At 42.6% G+C, this 25,728-nt stretch overlaps 1 protein-coding gene across 1 annotated transcript in view; it reads left to right on the top strand.

Annotated features, from left to right (window-relative positions):
- Positions 1 to 25,728, top strand: part of Ror2 (receptor tyrosine kinase like orphan receptor 2) — a 215,218-nt gene that overhangs the window by 167,129 nt on the left and 22,361 nt on the right. Inside the window, exons 3-4 of the mRNA XM_027955426.2 lie at positions 13,396 to 13,683; positions 14,571 to 14,601. Of these exons, the coding sequence (XP_027811227.2) occupies positions 13,396 to 13,683; positions 14,571 to 14,601 (319 nt within the window). The remainder of the gene's footprint in view (positions 1 to 13,395; positions 13,684 to 14,570; positions 14,602 to 25,728) is intronic.

Raw genomic sequence — 25,728 nt, 5'->3', positions numbered from 1 at the left:
TACTGCCCTGGTATTTCTTAATAATCTCCCTGCAAAGGGAGCAAATTAAGCAGAGTCAGAACACACAGAGCTACAGTGTCGGGAAGAACACGTGCTGTAGAAATGAATAGGGGCTCGGGGATCGTCTGTGTATTATGGGGGTGGGGGTACCCAGGTGGACATGGGGGACTTCCAGGAGGGTGTGCCTCCCGAAACGAGTCTTTATCTATTCAGCAAGTGTTGACTGAAAGCCACCAAGTGCCCGGCCCTGGGAATCCCTGGACTAGAGGAGAAAATGGCTTCATCGACGAATGAAGCCAGGTCTGGAAGTTCATCCCACAGAAAGACCAATGTCTTCTCCACTCCAGGAGGTTGGGGGGTTAAAGGTATAGGCCAGGAATAAGGAGGAAGAGGGATAGGCTAATCAAGGGGAAGAGATTCAGTTCTTTTCTGGGAATAGCTGGAGATCTCCCAGGATCTCTGGTTTCACCTCTTTTTTACCCCTTTCATGGCTTGGTGTTTCTGGTTATGTGTCTTTATCCTTATTTACTTTTTGGTACCAGGGATTGAACCAGGGGCGCTTAACCACTGAGCCACATCCCTAGCCCTTTTTCGTATTTTATTTAGAGACAGGGTCTGGCTGAGTTGCTGACAGCCTCTCTAAGTTGCCGAGGCTGGCTTTGAACTCACCATCCTCCTGCCTCAGCCTCCCAGGTTGCTAGGATTGCAGGCGTGCCCCACCGCACCCAGTCGTGTCTTTACCCTTGAAGGACAGAGAGAGACTAGGCAAGTCTAGGTCAGATTAACTGTACGTTATAGTTTTGGACAAAACATTTTTCAAATGATCAGCATGTCTACAACAAGAGCTGAGTATAAAATCTGACCCAACGGTTAAAATGGAACAAAGGAGAGAGGTATAACATGAAGATGGATGCCAAGCGCTCTCATCTTGTCCCTTCTCCCATAGTTTGTGTGTCAGGCCTGGGTGAGGAGTCAGTGTTTTCAGAATAGGCTGCCTTCTGGTCCCCGGAACATAATCTGGGGGCCATTATCACGGTCGCTCACACGTCAGAGCTGGTATCTACACAAAATGCTAGTGGGAGACTAATAACAGTCGTCCGGCTGTGTGATCTCCAGGATTAGTGAGTTTTAAGTCAACTAAGCGCAAGCAAAGCTAGCAGGTTTACTTAGGTGTATCCTCAGTAACACCTCCACCCTCTTAGGTTCTTTGGGACACACTAAACTGCATAAGTCATACAACAGAAAAGAGTATTACATCCACAGGGACATCACAGAAAAGCAAAGTGGGCGCTCTAAATCCCAGTGAGATCTAGGAGCTTATGTGCCCTCTTCACAGGGGAGAGAGGAGAAAGGCACAGGCAGTTTGGGGGAGAGTAAATGAACTTGGGGAAAGAACAGGCGAGTGTCTGTCTGGGCGTCCATCTGTGGGCCCACCTCCAGCCTTCTCTCCTGCGCTGTGTTGGTCTTCCCTGGTTAAAATCCCAGGGGAAGAGACTCCTTTGGAGGACCATCCTCACAGATAAGGGAGCTCAGAGAAAGCCTTTGCCTGTGACTGATGTCCTGAATGCCTTCAGGTCAACATGATTGGCACACCAAAGCACCACACGTTCTGTGGTCCCTTTCCTACTCTGATAATGGGTTGTCTTTGGTACAGATGTGTTTTGTCCAAGAATCACACCACAGCATTAGGCACTCAGTCCTGTCATTGTGCAAACATCATAGAGTCCTTACACAAGCTAAGACGGCTGCAGTGTCACCAATGTAACCTCATGGAACCATCTGGTCTGTCGTTGACAGGATGTCTATGCAGTAGAGGGCTGTACTTGATTAGTGTACATTTCCTTTATAGATCTACATTTCTTTCTTTTTTTTAAAAAGACAGCTTTTCAGGGTTACTCCTAGATCTGCAGTATCTTTGAATAACCAGCTCAAAATATGCCAAAGAAACAAAAATATTTTGGGATGGCCTATTCTGGTTCCCAGCATATTTTGGGATGGTACGTCCTGAGCCCCAACAGTGTAAACATCTCAATATTAGGCGGTGCAGTCTCTGCACCCTCGGGCTCACTTCGTGTCACCCCTAAGTAGGCAGGGACAATGAGTAGATGGTGAGGAGGCACAAGATGGTGAGGAGACAGGGGACAGGAGACCAAGGCAAACACGTGAACCCCAGGAGGACCTCAGCTCGCGGAGGTGCTACAGGAGGTGGGTCAGGCTGGGTCGGGTGGTGGCTAGCCTAGATGACATGCTCGGGAGGGCAGAGGACATAGGGGCAGAGTCCAGAAAGGACCCCGTGGAGTCCCAGGCTAGCCCACGTTCGGGGTGCTCCAGGCAGGAGGTGGCGGACACAGGCAGAGTCAGTGGGGGAGGGGGAGGTGGCCCAGGGCTTCTGTCTAGGTGGGTCCTGCTCCAAGGACCTGTGCTCACGACAGGTAGGGGCCACAGGTGACCACGAAGCCCTGCTCCCTGAGGAGGCCCCGCAGGAGACTGGCTTCAGTCCTCGTGTAGCACAGGTGTTCCCTGTGCCCTGTGCCTGGGCAGCTCTGGAGGAGGGGTCCTGGGGAGGGAGATGTTCAGGTGGGCCCAGAGGAGATGGCTCCGTGTTCACGTTAGGGTGGTCCAGCCCCAGGGGCTCCTCTAACTGGTCTTGACCAGGGAAGAGGTCTCTGAAAGAGAAGCCTCCAGAACAGTATGATGGTGTGCCCTGCTCCTGAGGTTCAAGGAAACAACCCTGACAGTTTTTGTTTGTTTGTTTGTTTTAATCCTCCCTCCGCCCCCTGCCAAATCGGGAAAGCCAGCAGCTTTAAAAAACAATCTTAGAGCTTCCTTGAATCAAACAGTGGGCTGGCAGACCCAGGGGAGCCTCTCAGGACTCCTCATCTGAGGTTCCACCGTCTCAGGTCCTGCAGGAAGTCTCGAGCAGGGCCTGCTGCCACCAGCTGCCCAGGCTGTGGACCCCAAAGTCACTTCCCCAGGGCATCTGTGGGCTTGCACTGAGCAGAACCCATGCCCGCATCACCCTCCTTTGGGGATGGCGGGGGACATTCTATGTCTGTGGACAAAGAGCTGAAACCCCTGGCTGACCCGGGGAGGGATGACCTTCCAGCCGATGGCATAAGTGGAAGTGAGGCCTCCCCGGCCAGATCCCAAGTCCTTGCTGGGTCCAGGATTGTGTGCCCTTAGGACACCCACGGCCACACAACCCAAGCAACCCTTTTCCTGAAAGGTTTTCTAACTCCCTTGGGACCAAGGTTTCCAGGTTCTGCCTGCAGCCCTTGGGAGGATGAGGGCCATGTAGGGGACCCCGTGGTGCACCCTGGAGACAGTTACTCCTCACTTAGCTATGAATTTGCAAGGACCTTTGGGCTGTCTGGGATCTGGACAAAACTAAATGGTGTTGAAGAAAATTTCAACTGGCAAATAGGAGATGCTAGAGCACGCACTGGGGTGGTTTGGGCAGACTGTGGGCGGGCACACGCACCTGCGGGTACCCTGAGGTGTGCAGAGGCCCACGGTGGCTTCTCACCATCTCTGCAGGGGCTTCTTTGTATTTCTTCTCATCTCCTCTGTCAGCCTGTCATCCTTCCAGGAGAAGTGTTCTGTCAACTTGCCCTCAGCTGGGGGCATCAGGACAGCTGGCCGCCGTCTCCCTCTTGCAATGCCTCTCCCCAAGGTACGACTGTCACGCGCTTTGCTTCATCTCTTGGGCCCCTGTGCTCTCTGTCCGCCCTCCCCTTTTCCTCCGTTTCTCTGATGCTCGAGTTCTGCAGCTGGGTCTGTGCAGGCCTGGACAGCTCAGCGGGAGGCCTGAGCTGGGGAGACCAGTGGCTCCCCGCCTCGGATTGATTTATTGGCCTATGAATCTTTCCCCTGGGAGAAGCAGCTTTCTACCCTTCCTTCCGCTCTCAGGCTCCCCTTTTCAGTTGCCCGTCCAGGAAATCTGTCTGTTTTGTTTCCCCACCAATCAAAGCCCTATGACCTCACGACCCCGCGCACATAGGTTTATTTATTTATTTTTTTTAAATCCCCTTCCCAGACCAGTCACTGTAGCCTGGTGAATAAGCGAATCCTCAAACGCCTAGGTAATCTGACCACTTTGTGAACATTTGCATGGCAGGTTGTGGCTCTAGTTGGCTTTTTCGCTGCTGTGGCTAAAAGACCCCACAAGAACAATTTTAGGTGAAGAAAAGTTTATTTGGGAGCTCACGGTTTCAGAGATCTCAGTCCAGAGAAGGCCGACTCCATTCCTCAGGGCTCAAGGTGAGGCTGAACAAGGGGGTAGAGCAGTGTGGCAGAGGGAGAGGCTCACGTGATGGTCAGAGAGCAGAGGGAGAGGCTCTACTTGCCAGATAACAAACACATATATAGGCCAAAGTCACCCCCCAGACCCACCTTCTCCAGCCACACCCTACCCACCTTCAGTTACCACTCAGTTAATCCCTATTAGGGGGATTAACTCACTGATTGAGTTAAGGCTCACAACCCACTCATTTCTCCTCTAAACCTTCCTGCATTGTCTCACACATGAGCTTTTGGGGGACAGTTGTGATATACAAGTCACTAATCATTGATCTGTGATTGTGTGGGAGAGTGGGTGTTCCTTGTCTGTGGGTGGCAGAATTCTGTCACCTTTGCCCCTGGAATGTTTCAGTGCTTGGGCTCAGCTCCACTGTCCACAGCTGGATAGGGCACTGGGGAGACGAACCCCTTACATTAGTTGTCAAAGTTGCATCGCTATTTGGAAGGAGAACTTTTTAGATCAATTGAAAGGAAAGACTCTGTCCCTAACGCTGGGTTCACGTTAGTGAAATGCTCAGTCAGCCATGCCTGGCTCCTTTTTAGCCTGTTAAATTGTCTGGAGAGGTTTGGGACAGCTCTAAAGGAGTTTTTTTGTGAGCTAGTGGAGAGCTGAGAAATTGGTTAGCAGAAACCCCATATTTTGCACATAAGGGAAATGAAGCCACGAGAGGTTAAATGGCCGTAAATCAAACACAAGAGAGAAGGGGGTACTGTGCTGGATCTCCAGAGAACGCACTCTCCAGCTTTCATTTTTGGCCTCAAGAGGATTGATGATGGCGAAAACCAAACTAATTTGGCAGCCCTCCCACTTCAATTACTTACACGTGCTCAATAAAATATTAGTAGAAGACGTAAATGCTTATATGAACTTGCCAGAGAGGTGGAGAAATGCCCAGGAGCCAGGAAGAGAAGGGAAACAGAATTATAAGTAACAGCCTTGGGCTGCCACGGCAGAGACCACTTAAAGTAGCTCTCTACATTTTCAGCCTTAGAGAAGCCTGATTTTCCTGGGTCCTCAGCCTGATTTTCCTGGGTCCTCAGGAAAAATTTATATGAGACAGGGAGTTGGATCCTGCAGGTGGCATGCGGTTAGGACCAAGAATAAGAAATGATGTGGCCAGGTGGCCCTGGAACTGATGTGGACACATCACTGGGCTCCAGGGTGGAGCAGCTACCGATAAAGCATAGACATCAGTGCAAAAGGGTAGCTGCAGAAAGATCAAACGCTCTAATGCCTTGGAGTTGGAATAACTTCCAGAACATAAGTGCTGTTCTTAAGAGGTGATGCAGGCATATTAAAATCTGATTGAGATTCTTAAATAAGATAAATATCTGAAAGTTACTGCTTTCACTTGGAATTGGGTTTGTTAGGCTTCTTTCAAGGAGAAATAATGGGTTAGGTTAAACATCAAGTTTGAGTTATAGAAAATAAAGGAACTGACATCATTTTGCACCTTATGTAAGTCCTGTGAAGTATCATCCCTGCTACAGAAACTGTTTTCCTAGACCCAGCTTCATCAAGAGCCCTAGGTTTTGACACCAATCCAGAAGGGAATCCTTAGGGTCCTGAGACCTTGTAGACAAGCCTTCCATGCAAATACGGGCCATTGAGAGCTACTCTCCTCAGGAAGAGGTTTGAGAACATTTTCAGTTATCAGCCCAGGGAGAAAGAGAGCTTGTCTCGACCCTGGTTTGAGATGGGAGATGCCGGGCAAGTCTTCCCTATGAGGAATCAAACTTGGGCCCACACCTCTGGAAACTAGATTGACATTGCCAGAAAGTTGTGGGAAATCCCAAGCCAGAAAGTCAAAATAAAGCTTGGCACTGCCTACTGAAGGAACCCAGTCTTCAAGGGATTCCCGCAGAAAAACCAGCCTACAGTGAGAGATCACAAAGCACACTCAAGAAGGCCCAGGATGAGTGGTGAACCAGTCAACGATGAAGTCGGAAGGAGTAAAGAAAAAGGAGAGAATGGAAAGCGCACAGATGAAAAGGCAGTGGGGGATTTGAGAAGGAACCAAACCTTCTGGAAGCAAAAGATACAGTTCATGAACTGGAAATTTGACAGACAGGTGACAGAGCAGGCGATAGGTAAAAATAAAGGATAGGGAATATAAAAGGTAGGCAAGTAATGTAGAGGAACCATACAGGGGAGATCAGCATATACCTAGAGGAAGATTTCAAAGAGGAGATAAAGGGGGCGGGAGAGAGGCGATTTTTATGAGATATTGATAGATAGTGTTACTGAATTGTTGAAGAGCGTGAGTTTTCACATTTAGGGCCCTAAGATCTGAGGAGGCTGAAATAAAAATAAACTTACAGCTGGTAGTAGATACTTCAGAATGACAAAGACAAAGGAAAAGAATATTTAAAGTGGCCTGAGGGGAGAAGTTTTGATTACCTACAAAACAGTAACTGGCAAGACCCTCAGTAGTGCCCCCCAGAAGCCAGAAGACAATAGTGTTAACTGCGAGTCTAGAATTCTGTATTCTAATCTATTCTTTTTTCTTTTTTAGAGAGAGAGAGAGAGAAGACAGAGAATTTTAATATTTATTTTTCAGTTTTTGGCGGACACAACATCTTTGTTTGTATGTGGTGCTGAGGATCGAACCCGGGCCGCACGCATGCGAGGCGAGCGCGCTACCGCTTGAGCCACATCCCCAGCCCATCTAATCTATTCTTCAAATGAGAAAGCAACAGATATTTTTAGGGGAAGACTAAAAATGTTTACAAACTCATCCTTTATCCAAGGAACAGATGTGATTTAGGATGAGTTCAAGAGAACTTAGGAGAAAAGAGGAAGATGTAAGAAGTATTAGGAAAGAATTCAAAACAAGATGGCAGATCTCAATAAGCTCTAGCAAAAATCAACAATAATAATTACCACTGAGGACTTGAAACTCAGTGTAATTAAGAACTGAGAAGTAGGAGCTCAAAAGCTAGTGAGCGTGTGTGTGTGGGGGGGGGGCTTGGGGGAGAGGGAGAGAGAAGCAAGCAATTATAGTGCATCGCATTTAAAGGTTATGGTATTGGGAAGCTTTTTCCAATTAGATACGCCTATAAAAAGATAGATTGGTCACTGAAGTGTACATGTTAAACAAGTAAAACAGAAATGGAGAATTTACAAAATCCAGAAGAAAGTAGAAAAGGAGAATTAAAAAGCAAAATGAAAACATTAAAAAATAAAATTAATTGGTTAAAAACCTCATAGATTAGCTCACAAATTCATATATTGACATGTAAAACTGTATGCCATTCATAAAATTCATGTCTATAATCATAAAAAGTAAGATATTAAATAGATAAAAGTAGAACTATGTTAACCCAAAGTACCCTGAAGTGGTTATTTAATATCAAACACATCTGATTTTAGACAAAAACTTTGCAAAACTTATCTAAGGACCAAATGATGTAATAAAGCTGAAGTTGGATGCACCGAGCTACATAGTTTGCAACGTATAAGCACAACTCAACAGAATTACTGATAACTATTTGACAAATGGAGAATCAGTGAACACATACCTCAGTGTAACTAGCATGTGAACATATTAAATTTTTTGTAGAAATATGGACAAGGTAGATCTAAGGGCATATATCAACCCCTGCAGTGAGCAGTTAGAGAAAACACATTCTTACCTTGAAAATGTGGACCATTTATTGAGTTGACATCCATTGGGCTGTTGAGTCAATCTGAGTCTCATCAAAGAATTGTTTGTGTTGGCCATGTTTTTAAAAACACTGTACTTAAAGTACACATGAATAATTTGTAGCTAAGAGAAAAGAATCACAAGATAATTGATGAGATATTGGGTACAACCAAACATATGAAGATTTAATTATTTATTGGGCTGGGCCTGGTGATGCATGCCTATAATCCCAGCAACGTGGGAGGCTGAGGCCGGATCACAAGTTAGAGATCAGCCTCAGCAATTTAGCAAGGCCCTAAAGCAACTTACCATGACACTGTCTAAAGACAGAAAATAAAAAGGGCTAGGGATATAGCTCAGTGGTAAAGTATCCCTGAATTCAAGCACCACATAATAATAATAATAATAATATGATAAATAATTTATTGGACAGCTAAAACGTCAAAGGAAAATTTTATGTCTCAGTGGGCATGGTGGTGCACAACTGTAATCCCAGCAACTTGGGGGCCTGAGGCAGGAGGAGCACAAGCTTGGGGCCAGCCTCTGCAATTCAGTGAGACCCTGTCTCAGAAGAAAAAGGTAAAATAAAACTAAGGGCTGGGGATGCAGTTCAGTGATAGAGTGCCCCTGGGTTAAATCCCCAGATCTTCAAAAAAAAAAAAAAAAATCAATTTTAATGCATCCCCTAGAAAAGGAAAAAGACAAGAAACTATCTAGAAGTCAGAAAAAGGGCAACAGAGTGGAGACATCAGCAGATGGTTACAGAAGGAAAGTCTCAATGATCAGTAAACTTATATGCTGAAGCTCACGAGGATTTCTTAAGGTGCTCACTGAAACAGCAGCGTGTTACTATTTCACACTCTCAGATGGGCAGACATTTTAAAGCTCCCAACACCAAGTATTAGCAAAGTTATGGGAAAACCCTGTGATATTACATGTTGTTAGTGGAGTGAAAATTGTTTTAAACACTTTTGAGACTCAGATAAATCAAAAATTTCAAGACCCCGTAGCTTACCACTTCCACATCACCTTTGAGGTTCCCTTGCACATGTGCATACAGATGGTGCATCAACACTGTTCTAGAAAAAATATGGGATGACTTCTTATCCCTGGATTGGGAAATGGGTAATGAAATTGTGGTTTATATGGTGGACTGTCGTACCTTAACTGAAACATGGGAGCTAGTTCAATATGGAGGATTTTGAAGGACAAAAGGCAAGTAGGAAAGGTGGATCTTTCCGGGAAAATTTCTCAAACTACAAAATAACTCAACTATCTGTTGGGATGATGCCTCATAGTTCTCTGGAGAGAGGGAGAAATAAGGCCTTGGTTGCAAATATGGTAAAACATAGCCAAGAAATTTTGATATTGTTTGCGTTGTGTATCTCTCATGAATTTCTTTACAGTTGCAGCTTTCAGCATGTAAAACTTTCAAATGGCAAAGAACATTGAATAAAACAGGCCAAAGGAGATACGGGAGGGTAAGAATTTTGACAGCCAAAAGGCTATGTTGTTATTGGAAACAGGTGATCCCTTTGTAGAACAATCTAAGACAGTCAGCCTGGAAACTATTATAACTAGTAAGATAGCCTGGGAAAAAGAAAATAAAATGTACGTGGCAGGCAGCCTAATGGCCACCTGCAAGGCTCTCCATTTCCGTATTCCTGGAGCCCATGAATACGTTACTGAGCACGGGGACTTGGTAGGTGTGATTCAGGATGGTGAGATGACAAGACTGTGTGGGACTACCCAGGTGGGCCCAGTGCAAACTAAGGAGTCTTATAAAAGGGAGGCAGGAGGACCAGGGCCCATGGTGGGAGAAGTGGTGATGGAAGCAAAGATATAAGGGAGGGAACTGGAGCCAAGGGACAAGGACAGCCTCCGGCACATGGGAGAGGCAAGGCCAGATGCCCACCGAGAGCCTGCAGAAAAGACCAGCCCTGCTGACACCTGGATTTTAGGCTATTTGACCTCCATAATTATAAGATCATAAATTTTTCCTGTTTTATTCTGTTACATTTGTGGTCATTTGTTACAGCAGGAGATTCAGTACAATATTTGCTGTCTCACGGTTTGCCTATAAGCCTTAAACCATTCGGACAGAAATAATAGAAATAAAACCAATTCCTAATAGTAAGGCAAAATATAAAATAGCTAAAAATGTACCTGGAAATGAATGTGAAGATCTGTTTGAAGAAACTTAAGGTGAAGTTTTTCTGAATAGATAAGAAGGTATGGAATAGAGACATAGATGGTACGTACGGTCCCAATATTGTCCAGAAGATCATTTTATACAAATCATCTGTGGTTGCAGGTCTTGCTCCACAAAAGTCCTGTTTATAAAATGGAACTTACTAAAGTGGTTCTAAATTAAATTTAGAAGAGAAAAATAGCTGTGCAATGGAGAAAATTGCCTCCCACCCCGTAATGCTTGTTGTTCTTGGTGTCAAAACACATTTAATTCATCATCACCTAGCAGATGGGATTCAGCTGCAGCAGCAGGCTAATAGGATGGTGGAGGGAAATGAACAGAGCTGGCTTTAGATGGGACAGCCGGGGAACTCTGTCTGTGGAGGTGACATTTTGGGAGAGACCCGATCCTTGAGAAATGGCAAAGACCACCAGGGGAAAATCATTCCTGGCCAACTGAGCAGCAAGTAACCATCTTGGTGTGGTTTAGGGAGAGCAAGAACTCTTCCTTCAGGGGTGTGGGTTGGACAGAAAAAAATTCAGGAGCCATGGTACCATGGGGGTAAATTATTCTCCATTATTTACCTTCCTAATTTCTTCCTGGAGGCTCAGTTTTACTCGCTTACCTAGGGAGAGTGTTACCTAATTCCTGACCCACGGTTTTGCTTCTGTTGACTTTCCAGTGGAACTTGCAGGTAGCCGATTCCAGGTCTAGGTTGGCACTCAGGTGCCATCCATTCTGCCTTGTCCATTCCTCGATGGGCAGACCTTCTATATGCACTGCATTGGTACCTCCACCCCCACGTATAACTGCTGGCCATTTAGGAATATTCTTTTCAAGTCCTACTCTGACCCTTTTCTGTCCAGAAAGCAGTGAAACAATGTGTTGAGATGGGCAGCCCAGATTCTATCATAGTATCTGCTCATGTGTTCAAATCAGGTTAGATCTTGTGTTTGACAAAGGTACAAAGACCGGGTGTCCAGTAAACAGGAGATTTGGGAATGCAGGGCTCCCTGTGCTGCCGTTGTGTGGTTGAGTTACTGAAGATGATACATCTAGAATTGTATCCTGAAAATTAAGGCTACCATTTCTTGGCATTGTCCAGCATTATACTTAACTTCCAGCTCTGTGCCATTTATAAAAATTATCTTCTACGACCTAATGAAGTGTATTAAGAAAGGCTGGCTAGGAGAGTCAAGGTGGAACCTAATGATGTTGTTAAGAATAATTGCAAATAGTAATTTGTGCTAATTAGTGACTCCTCTGCAGACAGGCACTGTCCCTGTGACTAAAGACCACCCTCATCTTGAAATCTACAGCTGGGTTCTCTCCTCAGCCACCTCCTTCCAGCCAACACCTGGGGCCAGCAGCCATTCAGCAATGCTTCTCACACATGGGGGCCTGTCAAATTTCCAGTTAAATCAGTAACAACAGAAAATGCCATCTTTCAGCTTCATTAAAACAGAAAGGATTTGGGCCATCCAGAAAACAAACCAAAAGATTCAGAACATGGACACACAACTGGCCCTCTATGACCCTAGATTCCACGTCTGTTTATTCAACCAACCACAGATCAAAATATTTTTTTAAAAAATTGTGTCTGTTTTGCACATACAGACTTTTTCTTCTTCTTGTTGTTGTTCCCTAAGCAATACAATATAATAACAATTTCCATAGCAATTACTTTGTATTAGGTATTATAAGTCATCTAGAGATGATCAAAAGTATATGGGAGGATTATGCATAATATGGGAGGATTGTGCATAGGTTAGATGCAAAAACTACCCCATTTTATAGAAGGGATTTTACCATCCATGGACTTTGGTAGCCCAGCCGGTCTTGGAACCAATCCTGGAACAGATATCAGGGAATGACTGCATTTATTTTAAACGTATTTTCAGATTGCTGTATTGCATTAATTTTGTTTGACCTAAGGTTCATTTCCTTGTGATCAACTGTCTAACATTAGATTTCCTTACATGTTAGGCAATTTTAGTTTGCATGTTTGTCTTGAGTACCTCATTGTCACTGACCACACCATACAGGTGTGTACACACACATACATGCACACACACATGAAGACACATATGCATACATGTGTACATACATACACACATGAGCACCTCTCCCTCCTCTTCTGTCCCTTATATCTCTCCTATCCCCTCTGGCCTGTATTGCCAGCCCAGAGCTCCTACCCTGGTTTTACTGGGGCCTCCACCTTGAAGGGCAGTGTTTCCAGTTCCCTTCTTGGGAATGCACCTCCTGCTCCCTAGCCAGGGCACTTTAAGGCCCTGTCTTCCCTTAAGCATGAGAGCCAGGCCTTGCTCCTGCCTGCACCAGACCTGGGTACCATGGGCAAAGCCTTCAGTCCCCTCAACCTTGTCATTTCTGTTCTATTTACAGGGCAGCCATGATCTGGTTTGGGGGGTTCTGTCTTTTGACACATATTTTCTTTATGTATTATTGTGCTTTTTGCTTCATCGGGTGTGGAATTTACATGATATTCAGCAGCCCTGGTGAGATTCAGGGTTTGGAAAGGGAGGCACAGTTGAGCCTCATCACATGCAGATTATATATTTGCAAGTTCACCTCGTGGCTAAAATGTATTTGTAACCCCCATATCAGTATTCCTGTTCTTGGGGTCTCACATAGATACCCAGGGCACCTTCCCAGCTTCTTGGTGAAGCTCTGTTTCTTTTCTCAGCCTGTTTACTATCATTTTGTTTGTGAGTTTGTGTGTGTGGTTTTGCACTTTTTGTTGGTGATTTTGCTGCATAAAGGGCCCCCAGGCATAGTGCTGAAGTGCTATGTACTGTGCAAAAGCACAGTCAAGCTTCCATGTGCCTCCCAGAGGAAATACATATGTTAGAGAAGCCTCGTTTGCACACAAGTTGCAGGATGTTGTCCTTGAGTTCAGTATGAGTGAATCGACACTCTGTATTAGATAAGGAATCTTTAAACAGAAACACGTGTAAAATGAGTTTTGGATCAGTTGATTGACAAAAATGTGGCCAGAGAATCCCAGGAACCTGACTCTGTGTTTCCCCAGCAGCAACAGCTCCTATTCCCTAACTCGGTATTCAGTGCAACGTTGTGGAATGTCATGTAATTACTGCCAAGAACTGGAATCCACTGTATGTGTATATGTGAGCAAAAAATGGAAACCTTCCCTCACAAGTAGTTCATGTAGGAGCCCCAGGGGCGCTTCCTTCCACCTCCCACTGATGTTTGCTTGTTCGTAACCCCTCTGCTTGGCAGGTTACTTTCTGAATTTTCTAGAGCCAGTCAACAATATCACCATTGTCCAGGGCCAGACAGCAATTCTGCACTGCAAGGTGGCAGGAAACCCACCTCCCAGCGTGCGGTGGCTGAAGAACGATGCCCCCGTCGTGCAAGAGCCGAGGCGGATCATCATCCGGAAGACAGAATATGGCTCCCGCCTGCGAATCCAAGACCTGGACACGACAGACACTGGCTACTACCAGTGCGTGGCCACCAATGGGGTGAAGACCATTACCGCCACTGGAGTCCTCTACGTTCGGCTCGGTGAGTCGGGACAGCAGAGGCACGTTGGTTCGCAGATAGGAGTGCCCACAGCCACCAAGCAAGAGATGGGTTTGCTCTCTGAAACTGAAATGCACAAATCAACATGAGAGGAAGTCAATAAAGCCACTCCCCAAAGCCTTCCCCGTTGAGCACAAACCTGACTTACCCTGTTAACCCATTTACTAGTGATAACAGAAAATAGACACAGATGGAGTGGTCCGTAAACATGGAGCCCAGAAAAGAATCCCAGACACACAAGGCGAACTGGGTCATTCAGTGGAAAGGCCACATCTCAGCAGGTCAGGTGTCCAAGGGGAGGCTGGCCACACTGCAGGTGGCCAGGGGAGTGTTGGACAGGTCTCAGCTCACTTGTCAGAGTCTGTGCCAAGATTTTGTAAAACTGTTTGCACCTCCCTGCCCATGCACACCTGGTCCAGCTGGGGCAGGAGGACTGGGAGATGACAGGTCTGAACTTCTGTGCTTGTCACATGGAGTGAAGGAATTACAGGCAAGAAGGAATGTATTCCTTTAGCCCTGGTTGTGGGGAGACCCCAGGCTATGCATGCCCTTCTAGGATCACACCATTGCCAGAACAGGCTTTGTGGGTGAAGTTTAGATGAGGAGCGAGAAGGGACGGCAGCAACTCCGGAAAGAGCCCCCAAAGTAGCCACAGAAACAGAAAGCACCCCTTTGTTTTGTTTTGTTTTTAATGATTTCTGGCATCACAAGGGTGTCCTCATGAGCTGAGCAGAGCCCAAGGCCTGAGGACTACCGGCCACAAATGAGCCCAGGGGCGCCCACCGTGTTTACGATCGGCGTGACTTGAAAGCAGTTGTGTTCTGGAGGGTGAAGTATTAATAACCTGGCTTTTTGCTTTTTCCTTTTAGGTCCAACACACAGCCCAAATCATAACTTTCAGTAAGTATCTGTTTTCCTCAAACCATTTTCCGATCCTCTGAGGTTATGTAAGAATCTAGGTTTTTAAATCCAACAGACTCCTGTCTTTGCTGAAATTCCAAAAGTTGTCCGGGCAGGACACAAGGATGGCAATGTGCTTGTTTAGGTTTGGGAAACCTTTACATTTTCCATGTTTTCGTGTAGAGGAAAAATGTCATCAAAATAAAGATTGTTAATTGCTTTCAGGGATCTTGACCTTTCAGGACAAGTGAATCGGGTATAAACACACACACCAGATTACCAGGACCTCCTGGTGCACAAGGATGTTTGCAAGCAGGGGGCAGTTCTTACTGTGAAATCCCAGCCCCACCCGTCTGCAGTTTACTTCTTTTTTTTTTAATTTTTTGGCAGTGGTGGGGATCCGTCCCAGGGCCTTGCACATAGCAGGCATCTCTATTACCGAGCTACATGCCCAGCCCCTGCAGATGGAGTTTATAAAGAGCAGGGCACTCTCTACTGCCAGGGTCTCAAGCCCACCTTATAAATGAGGAGGCTGAGGCACGCAGCCAGGCTCCCATCCCCTTAGCCAGCGGCTGACTGAATCTGGCTTTGGACTTGGGCCTCTTTCTTCCAGCACAATGACTGACCCACTGCCACTGGATTAGGAGTTCTCCTCTGAACTGCAAATGCTGTCGTGATGTACAAGGAGAATTACTCATTTCATTTTCGGTGTTTGAGGCAAGGAAAGACTAAATCCCCTTCGTTTCCCATGCAGCCACATTGGACAGCTATGGCTTCACATTCAGATGTTCTGAGCAGTAGCATGAACACGGCGCTGTCGATGAACTGCTCAGTCTGTGCTGGTTTCTGTTTCCCTGGGGCCTGTGGGGCCATGTTGGGAGTGCGGGCAGCCTACTTGAGAAGGTCTCTGCTGAAATACAGTGCTGGAGCGAGTCCTTAGTGATCATTCCTACACAGGATGATTAGGCAGAAGAAGTTGCATCAAGCACATACTGATGGGCTTTGGGGAAAGTATAGGTCATTTAGAAGTTATTACTTTTTCTCTAATTTATGTCTTTACACTTGTATATTTTACAATGAATGTATTTTATTTATTATAATATGATGAATATATAGTAGGGACTAGGGATGTAGCTCAGTGGTAGAGCACCTGCCTAGCACATGCAAGGCTGTGGGTTCAATCCCTAGCATTGCAAAAATAAATAAAAATAACAAATACTATTAAAAATATATACTGTTATGCTTTATATACATTATAACAATATATAACAAAAATATGTAAATATTTCACTTAGAATTATAAAGCTGATTTATTATATAAATGTGAAATATTTTCATTTATATATTACATTATACATTTATATAATTAAATATTTGTATGAAATATTTCACTTTATTTTTATGTTAACTTCCTTCTTATTTTAAATTTTGGGGTTAAATCAGCACATTCATGTAAATAATTTGGGCATTTGTGGTATGGTGAAAGCTTCTTCCCTTCTCAGAGTGGACCAGACCAGGGTGTTTTTTTTGGGGGGTGGGGGGTGGGAGATAGCATATGTAAATGTACCTGGAGAAATACATCTGCTCATTTCTTTTTACTTTAGTACATAAATGATATATTTATTTAGCAGTAGGTATTCTTAGATATCTTTCCATTTCAATGTAGTTTAAATTTCCCTGGTAATTTCTTTCCTTCTTTCTGAACTTGTACATACAACATGTGATCATTCCTGTAGTGATGGGCATTTCCAGTGTGCCCACCGACAGTGCTGCACTGATTTCCCTGGCCATGTGCCTTGGGAACTGAGGATGAATTTCTCTAGGACAGATTCTGAAGAGTGAAACATACTAAGGCCCACTGTTCACCTTTTTACATGGTAGTCCTTATCCACAACTTTGCTTTCTAAGGTTTCATTGCCTTCAGTCAGCTAAAGTCTGAAAATATGAAATGGAAGATTACATAAGTAAATAATTCATAAGTTTTAAGCTATGTGTCATTCTGAGTAGCATGATGAAATCTCATGCCATCCTGCTCCATCACCTGGAGTATGAATCATCCCTCTGTTCAGCACCCACCCTGTATATGCTACCCACCCATTAGTCACTTTAGTTAGCCATTTTGATTATCAGATTGACTGTCATGGTGTCACAGTGCATATGTTCAAGTAACCCTGATTTTACTTATAAGAGCCCCATGGCACAAGAGAAGTATTACTGGCAATTCGGATGTGCCAAAGAGAAGTGTGTCTTTTTTAAGTGAATTGTTGAAATACAGAGAGAGCAAGAAACCACATTCACATAAATGTTATTAGAGTATGAAATGGAAGATTGTTATGTTTGTCCTTTTTTATTATTAGTTATTATTGTTATTCTTTTACTGTGCCCATTTATGAATAAACTTTATCACAGGTATGTATATGAAAGAAAAAAACAGAATATATAGTTAATGGTGCTATCTGTAGTTTATTATACCAACTGAGGATGTGTACATAGTATATGTATGTGAATAATTTTAAAATAAACTCCTTAACCTTTTCCTAAAGCCCTTGCATCATTCAGCTATAACATCAGAGAGTTCTGATCACTGCACTTATTTGCCAACATTTGGAGTGGTCAGTCTTTATAAGTTTAGCTATTCTCTGGATGTATTTCTCACAGATAAGGGGAGACTACTAAAATCAATACAGACAACAACTGTTCACAGGTTACTTTCCTGCATGACATAAGAAAACATGGTTCTCTTTATCTTCCATAAGATGATTTCCAAGTTTGTTAATTTTTGCTACTTTGAAGGATGAAATAATGTTGTCTTGCCTATTTTATTCTCCATCCCCCCATTCCTGAGGCTGAGCCTGTGAATGTGAAGTTCTTGGCACTGATATCTCCCATTTCTCACTTACCTCATTGTATTTTCCCTTTATGTTGTCTCTTAATGATTTTAAATAATTATTCCTATCTTATTTCTTAGTCATATAGAAATGAAAATTCTTTTGTTAATTATAAATAATCTATGAGTTTTTCTTATTATACCTTATTAAAAGAATGCCCCAATTTCCTTGAAGTATTCTGATGGTGTTTTGGTTGAAATTATAATGAATACTATGTAAATTTGGTGAAAACTGAAATCTAAATTGAATTTTCCTATCAAGAACCACTTCATGTTTTTAAAGCATTCTGACACATAGACAATGTATCATGAAATATTTCAAATATATGAAAACAAGGAATTTTTATAGAGAACATCCATGTACCTGCCAGACACATCCTAACATTTACATTTTACTCTGCTAGCTTTCTTGCTTCTCCTTTTCACCTACTCCTCCATCCATCCCATCAGTCCATTTTACTTCTCATTTATTTCACAATGTGTTGCAATTATTTTACACTTACTCTGAAATACTTCAGGATAGATATCATTAAGGAGTTTTATATTTGTTCCCTATTCCCATTTCTACTTTTGTAGTTCAAGTTTACATACAATATAACATACAGATTTTCAATATCACCAATAAGAGCTAACAGGCACACAAGCCTCTGCAGTCAACCCCTGTCCCAGTACAGAGCATCGGCATGCTAGAAAGTGCAGCCATGCGACTTCCAAGTCACTCCCCTCTCCATGCACCCACCATACTGTTTACTTTTTTTCTTCATGGATGAGACTTACCTATTCTAGAACTTCACAGAAATGAATCTTGCAGCCCTTAGCTGTGTAAGCCTGCCTCCTTCACTTAGCATGATGTTTCTGAGATTCACCTACACTGTAGCTGTCACAGCGGGTTATTGCTGTTCATTGCCAAGTAGTTTCCACCTTATGAACATACCAGTGGGCTTATCCAACCTCCCTTGGATGGACACCTATGTACATTACAGTCTTTGGCTATGTGTATACAGCTGCTATGGATATTCTCATACAAGATTTTTATGGACATGTATTTTCATTTCTGCTAATGTTATCTAGGCATAGAATTGTTGGGTTTTGTGCGTGATTTTTAAAGAAATTCCCAGACCTTTTCCTAAAGTCCTCATACCACACTTTGTACTTCTACCAATAGCATTGAAAGCTCTGGTCACTGCATGTATTTGCTGACATTTGGGGGCAGTCAGTCTTCTTAAGTTTAGCTACTCTCTTTTATAGTGGTCCAAGTGATCTTTTATATCATTCTAACGTCTTGTAAAACTAATATTTATTAGTAATTTTTTAATGTTCAGATTCAGGTTGAACATTCCCAATGTGAAAATCCAAAATCTGAAATACTTTAAGATCCCAAACTTTTCGAGCCTCATGTCAGTGCTCAAAAGTTTCAGAATTTGGAGCATTTTCGGTTTTCAGATTAGATAGGCTCAACCTATAAAGTCTAGGCACATATTCCAAAATCCAGAAAAATCTCCAGAGTCTGAAACATTTCAGTGGCCAGCATTTTTTGGATAAGGGTTCTCAACATGTAAATGTATTTAAGACTATAAAGTTTCTTCTGAACATCATTCTGGCTGCATTTCCCTGCCTCCAAACAGTTATTTGGGCTTTTGAAATTTTTTATTGCTTTCTGATTTTTTGTATTATTTTTTCATTTATTTTTATTTTTTAAATTTGTTCAATTAGTTATGCATGACAGTAGAATACATTTTGACATATTATACACAAGTGGAGCACAACTTCTCATTCCCCTGGCGTGTACCTGGTTCAGCTCCTTTAAATACTTTTTGCCTTGGATTCAGTTTTGAAGAAATAGCTATTCCTACTTTCTTTTTATTTGCATTTTCCAGGAATTTATTTTACTAACCTGAACTACTTTTTTTAAAAAAAAAGCTCAAACAAAATCACATTTTACATCCTGTTCTATGTAGGTCTCTGTTTAGTGTATGCAACTAGATTTTGGGGAAATGTTGGAGAGAACGATTTTCCAATGTAAAATTCCACATAAGACATGGCTCATTTTATCTAATACTCAGTGTTCAAATCTCTGCGCCAGTGCTGCTTTTAATTACACATTCACTGCCTGCAGACACAGGTTAGCTCTTGTCACTAATACATAACCATCTCACAGTGAGCCTCTGTCCCACGTCTTCTTGTCCCTGAGGGTAAGTATCCTCCCAGGACAGAGTTCTGAGTTAGAATCGCAGGTGGCCACCTCCCTTCTCCGCAAGAATAGCCAGATTGCCCTCCACAGAGGCTGAGGGACTCAGAGTCCTGGCAGCAATGAATGAGTTATCATTTCCCTTGACTCTTTCTAGAACATAGTATTATCAGAACTTAATATTTTCGCCAGTGTCTTGGGCCATAGGATAATTTTATGTTAGATTTCACGAGTTAGTGATGAGGTTGAACATCATCTTTTTGGTTTAATAGCCACTGAATTGTTTGTTCACATAAAACCTGCCCTCATGATTTGCAGATTCCCTGTTTGCAAAGTTCCTTACTCACTATGGTTTATTTGGAAACTCAAAATCAGCATCCGGGGTGTTTTCCTGGTCATTCATGGATATGTGCAGAGTGGTAAAAAATCTGAGTCACAACACACTCTTTGCCAGCTGAGGTCACCCGGCAACACTACTTGTTTTAGTTCTCAGATTATAAACAGATATCCTTTTTGTGGTCTATCTAGTGTCACGTTTTTCATGTTTTCATGCTTTTTCTTGGTGATTTCCCTGGCTAAAGTGGCTCCCGGGCATGGTGCCAAAACGCTGTCTAGCCATCCAAAGCCTGAGAAGGCTGGGATGTGCCTCAGAAGAAATATGTGTGTTCGACAAGCTTTGTTCAGGCATGAGTTATAATGCTGTTGGCTGTGACTTCGATGCTAACCAGTCAATGATATATATATTAAATACGGTATCTTTAAACAGAAACACATTAAACAAGGCAGTGTATTATTGATAGGTGGAAGAAAATGTTGTGACTAGAGACTTGTAGAAAATTAACTGTATACCCACTATGAATGGTGGTTCCATTTCTGCTAATTCAGTGTTTGTAATGACTTTATAGAAACAAACTACCAGAAATAATCAAAATAGGCTGTGTTTGGTCCATTTTTTTTTCCATTAGGATAGTTCCCTTCTTATTATTTCTTTGTAAGAGCTTTAGAATGTTATCCAGACATAATCCTTTGCATAGTTTTTGCTCCATCTAGAATCGAGTTTTTTATGCTGATAGAAGCTAGTATCCTATTGTTATACTTCACTATATACATGACCTAATACCTTGGCACCATCTAATGATGATCTCATCCGTATTATTAAATTTAACACCACTTTTGTTATAGATAGAATTTCTATACGTATGGGTCTACCTATAGGTCCTCTGTTTTGTTTTGTTTTTAACTATAGCTTTTGATCCTGGACCGATGGTCAACATTCTGATATTTAGTATATGTTGCCGCAGGTAACGGAAGGTACCTCACCTACTGCTAAGGGCTACATTGTGCCCCCCACCAAATTCATTAGGTTGAAGTCTTATCCCAATGTGTCTCCCTATTGGAGACACGGTTGGAGCCCTGATGGGATAGAATCGGTGTCCTTACAGAAGAGGAAGGGACATCAGATCTAACCCTCTCACACCTATCATGTGAAGAGCTCAGCAGGAAGGGAGCCCCTACCAGGAACCAGAATGGCCAGCCCTTGGACTTTCAGCATCCAGAAGTATGAGAAACAGATTTGCATTGTTTCAGCCCTCCCAACTGTGGTATTTGTTATGGCACTGAGCTGATAAATAATACACCTGTCTTATTACTCGACCATTTTTCTAAATTTTCCTGACTGTTATTTGCCTTCCACTTTTCCATGAGAGTTTTATGTTTTTACTTTTTTAAAAAAATTTTAAATTATTTTTTAGGTGCAGATGGACACAACACAATGTCTCTTTATTTTTATGTGGTGCTGAGGACCGAACCCGGGTCCTGCCCGTGCCAGGCGAGCGCTCTACCGCTGAGCCACAATCCCAGCCCCTATGTTTGTACTTTTATAGGAATTGCAAATAAGTCTGTTGTCTCAGAGAGAACTGATGTTCTCTGTAGTTTGTGGTTTTGTGATTATTTTTCTCTGTTTCTTTCAAAAAAAAATTGTATGATTTTCTCCATCATCTCTACATGGCATATCTTTTCTTATATATCTTATAGGTGGCTCATTGTTTCTGCTAATGATAACCTTATCTTTCCTTCCCACATTTTATTTTCAAGTTTTGTGTTGATGGTGGCTCAAAAACACATTGAATTTTTCATACTGATCTTGTATTCTCCAACTCTGTTGAATTTTTTCATTTCGTTAACTTTCTGTAACATCTTTTACATTTTTTTCTCCGTGGGGGAAGTCAAGTCTTCTACAAGTAATAGATATATGATTTGGTTTTTCTAAGCCTTAGCTTTTATTTCTTCTTGTCTTATTGCATAGCCTAGGACTTCCAGCATCTTGTCAAAGCGTATCTTTTTCTGTTCTTCTGTTTTTAGTTTGTTTACATATTTATTTTCACTAATAATGAGAACCCTTCATTTTTATGCTCACTTTTCCAGAATCAAAGATGACAGTGTAGATCTTCCACTTTTATGATGTTAATATTCTGTTACATAATAGAGTTCCTATTTTTGAATAACTAGACTAAAACCCACTCAGACTGAATTATTCTGATGTCCTGCTGGATTCATTTACTGACTTTGTGCTGGTCGATGATTTTCTTAAGAGTAGTTAATTTATTTTTTATTTGGCAGATAAAAACCATAAACACACACACACACATATAATATATATATATGTAATAGTGGAGTTGTAACTCAGTAGTAGAGCATGCACTTAAGTTTTCACAAGGCCTTGAGTCAATCTCCAACACCCTCCCCTGCCAATGCATATGTCTCATATACTTATCATTGTATACTGATACAATGATAGGTATATGAGACATATGCATTGTCTTATATACTTATCATTTTTGCATGGGTATATGGTGAAAACACTTAAAATCTACTCTTTCAGCCATTTTCAAGTATATGATATATAGTTATTAACTATAGTTACCATGTTATGCAGCAGATCTTTTGAACTTACTCCATGTGAATTTTCAAACTAAAATTCTGTGTCCACTGACCCACATCTCCCCAGTCCACCCTATCCCTTGGGACCACCCATTCTGCTCTCTGGCAAGGACCATCTTTGGTCAGACACCCTGTAGTCTGAGACATCGGCTCATTGGATGTCATCTTTCGGCAACCATGATTTTCTTTTATGATCACGTTGCAGATTGATCCCTCCCTTATCATGGTGTGCTTATGACATGGCTGGAAGTTAACCAAAGTGAAGACAGAGGGAAAATAATGAAATTAAGGCACTGAATAATCCACAAATTCTCTATTTCATCCACTCTATGCAGTGACTCCTCTCTGGGGCCATTTCCTTAGCAATTGTCCAACGGTTCTCCTTCTTTCATCCTTGGTCAAGTGGTGTGTCCTGTCCATGGAACTGAGAGTTGGGTCCATGGCTAATAACAGAGTCGGGTTTACCCCTGTGCACAGAATGGCAGCATAGGACGCACTGCTGTTGGTTCTCAGAGAGGAACATGAGTGGGTGACACACTGCCCTGTCCCTGCCTGCTACCACCCTCACAGGCCCACACATGTGGGTGCTGGCAGTGAGTCTAGCTTCAGCATATGTGCGTGGGGAGAGGTGAGACTGGGTGTCCTGGGAGGTAAGGAATTTACTACCATCAAAGCAGCCATTTCCTCTCCATCTGTGTTCATCTGGGGGTGTGGAGGGTGTGTATACGGAGAATAAAAGCTTTAAGAAAGGGTGGTTTCCCCACTGATGCAGGCTCAAAGAACAGGGTTATTATGACTTACTCAGGTGTAGTTTGGGCAATGTCCAGGGAATTAACACTAGGCTACATATCTGGCATTTCATATGTTTATTCTGTTTGGTTTCTGCTCTTTTAAATTAAAAGTGGCTCATTGTCACTGGGATGGGCCCATCCACCTGTACTGCATGCTGGGGGGGGCAGGGTTGGGGGTGCTCTCCGAAACCTCAACATCAGAGCCCCTGCCTTCCCTGTGTTGTCCTGGACCAACCTCGTGACCCACAAGTGTGTGCATGCCTATCCTGCTGCTTCTAGAATGCCTGTTGTCCTTTTGAACAATTAAAAGTCATCCTAATTCTTGGCCTCTGGGAAATCACCTTCTTTGGGGCCATGTCCTGATCCCTCTTATTCTTTAACTTAATAAGCATCAAGCAATTCCCAGTCTTCCACCCTTCTCTACTTAATTACTCGTGACCCGGGAATCTCTGTTTCCAACTCCAACTTATCTCCCCATCTCCAGGCTCGTGTATTGAACCACATAACGAGCATCTCCATGGGCATGATTCAAAGGCCTTGCTCGTACCCAGAGCTTTAAACAGAACTTGGATATCTTCTACTTCCAGCTCCTTCCATTGCTATTTTGGGGGGGAACTGTCATAAGCATGATTCAAAAAACTTCATCCTTAATTACGGAAAGGTAGCACTATCAAAAACAGTTGAAACTTCCAACTGTAGTGCCAGTAATTAAAAGTGACTTCAGGAGAAACCAAAGTGCCTTATAGCTGGTAAGTGAACCCAGGCAAAAGACCGACATTCCACATTTGATGTTAAAATCATTAGACCATCAGCTTTATCAAGTTTGATTCAGTTCAACAGAGGTTGAAGCAAGAGAGAAGCCAGCCTTATTTTCTTTCTCAGTGCCACCTTGTCATGATAGGTTCTGTTTTTTGGAAAATGTGACTCTCCTTGAATCCCATAGTGAATAAAAGATGCCCCTTAATACTTGATTGTGTGTTGCCTTATATCTCAACACTTCAAGTTCAGAATATATTCAATTCATATTCTACTTTCTCCAATTATCCCCCTAATATTCTTCAGATTTCCTCCCTAGAATAGGACACTAACCATGCTGGTTTAGTGTCCTGTAACCCGGAATCATTCCTTGGCCTTTGTGGCTTTTTATCCTTCCAGGATATAACATCTGGGGGTGCATGGTGTCAGTGTGCTCTTTACCAGCGAAGTTAATTTTACTCATTTGGGGACAACTCCTTTCTCATTATATAGTTTTACTTCCCTGTGAAATTAAAAACAATTTATGAAAAAATCTTACTAGCACTGGGTTCGATTCTCAGCACCACAAAAAAATTAAAAAAAAAAATTTTTTAAATCTTACTAGCATTTTATTGGGGTGGTATGGCACTTTGGGGAGAATTGTCATCTTAAAACTCTCGAGTGTTCCAGTCTCTGAATGTGGTACATATTTCCATTTAAAGTTTTCTTTTCTTTATTGTGATGGTCTGAAGTTTCAAGTGTGGAAGTCTTGGTTATCTTTCGTTAAATCCATTCCTAAGTACTTGTACCATTTTCCAATGTAGTGTGCAGTGCCATTAGGTATGATCGGTTCATTCTGCTGTCACATCCATCCAACTCCAGTACTTTATCGTCCTCCCAAGCTGAAACTCTGTCCCCATTAAGCACTACTCCCTATTCTTCCATCGTCCCAGCCCATGGTAAATGCCATTCTATTTCCCTCTCTGTGGATTTGACCACTATTTCAGGTAGCTTTTAATGTTATTGCAAGTTCTTTGTGTATATTATATACATAATGCGTGTGTGTGTATACACACATGACTTGCGGTAACATTAAAATATCAGTTTGCAAATGAAATTTATATATATAAATATATAGGTACAAAGGTATATAAATTTTATTTGCAAATTCTTGCTCTCATAAATATGTTATCGATTCTTGTAGATTGAATTTATCCTGTGGCCTTGCAAAATCCATATTAGGTGTACTCATTTTTAAATATATTCCTTGGAAAAGTCTGAGTAAATTATGATATTGTCTATGACTAAAGACAGATTTATATCATCCTTTATAAACTATATGCTATTTATCTATCACCTAAGTCTATCTAAATACCTATCATCAACCTACCTACTTACCAACCTGTCACATTTTTCCTATTGTGGTGCTCAGTACCAACATAGAAATGTTGGACAGATGGGGCTGTGGCTGTGGCTCAGTGGTAGAGTGCTCGCCTAGCATGTGTGAGGCACTGTGTTCGATTTTCAACACTGCATATAAATAAATAAAATAAAGGTCCATTGACAACTAAAAAATATTTTTTTAA

This window comes from Marmota flaviventris, chromosome 16 (genome assembly GCF_047511675.1).
Source record: "Marmota flaviventris isolate mMarFla1 chromosome 16, mMarFla1.hap1, whole genome shotgun sequence".
Lineage (NCBI taxonomy): Eukaryota > Metazoa > Chordata > Mammalia > Rodentia > Sciuridae > Marmota > Marmota flaviventris.
Note: the sequence above shows the minus strand (reverse complement) of the source record. Positions and strands in the feature narration are given on the sequence as shown.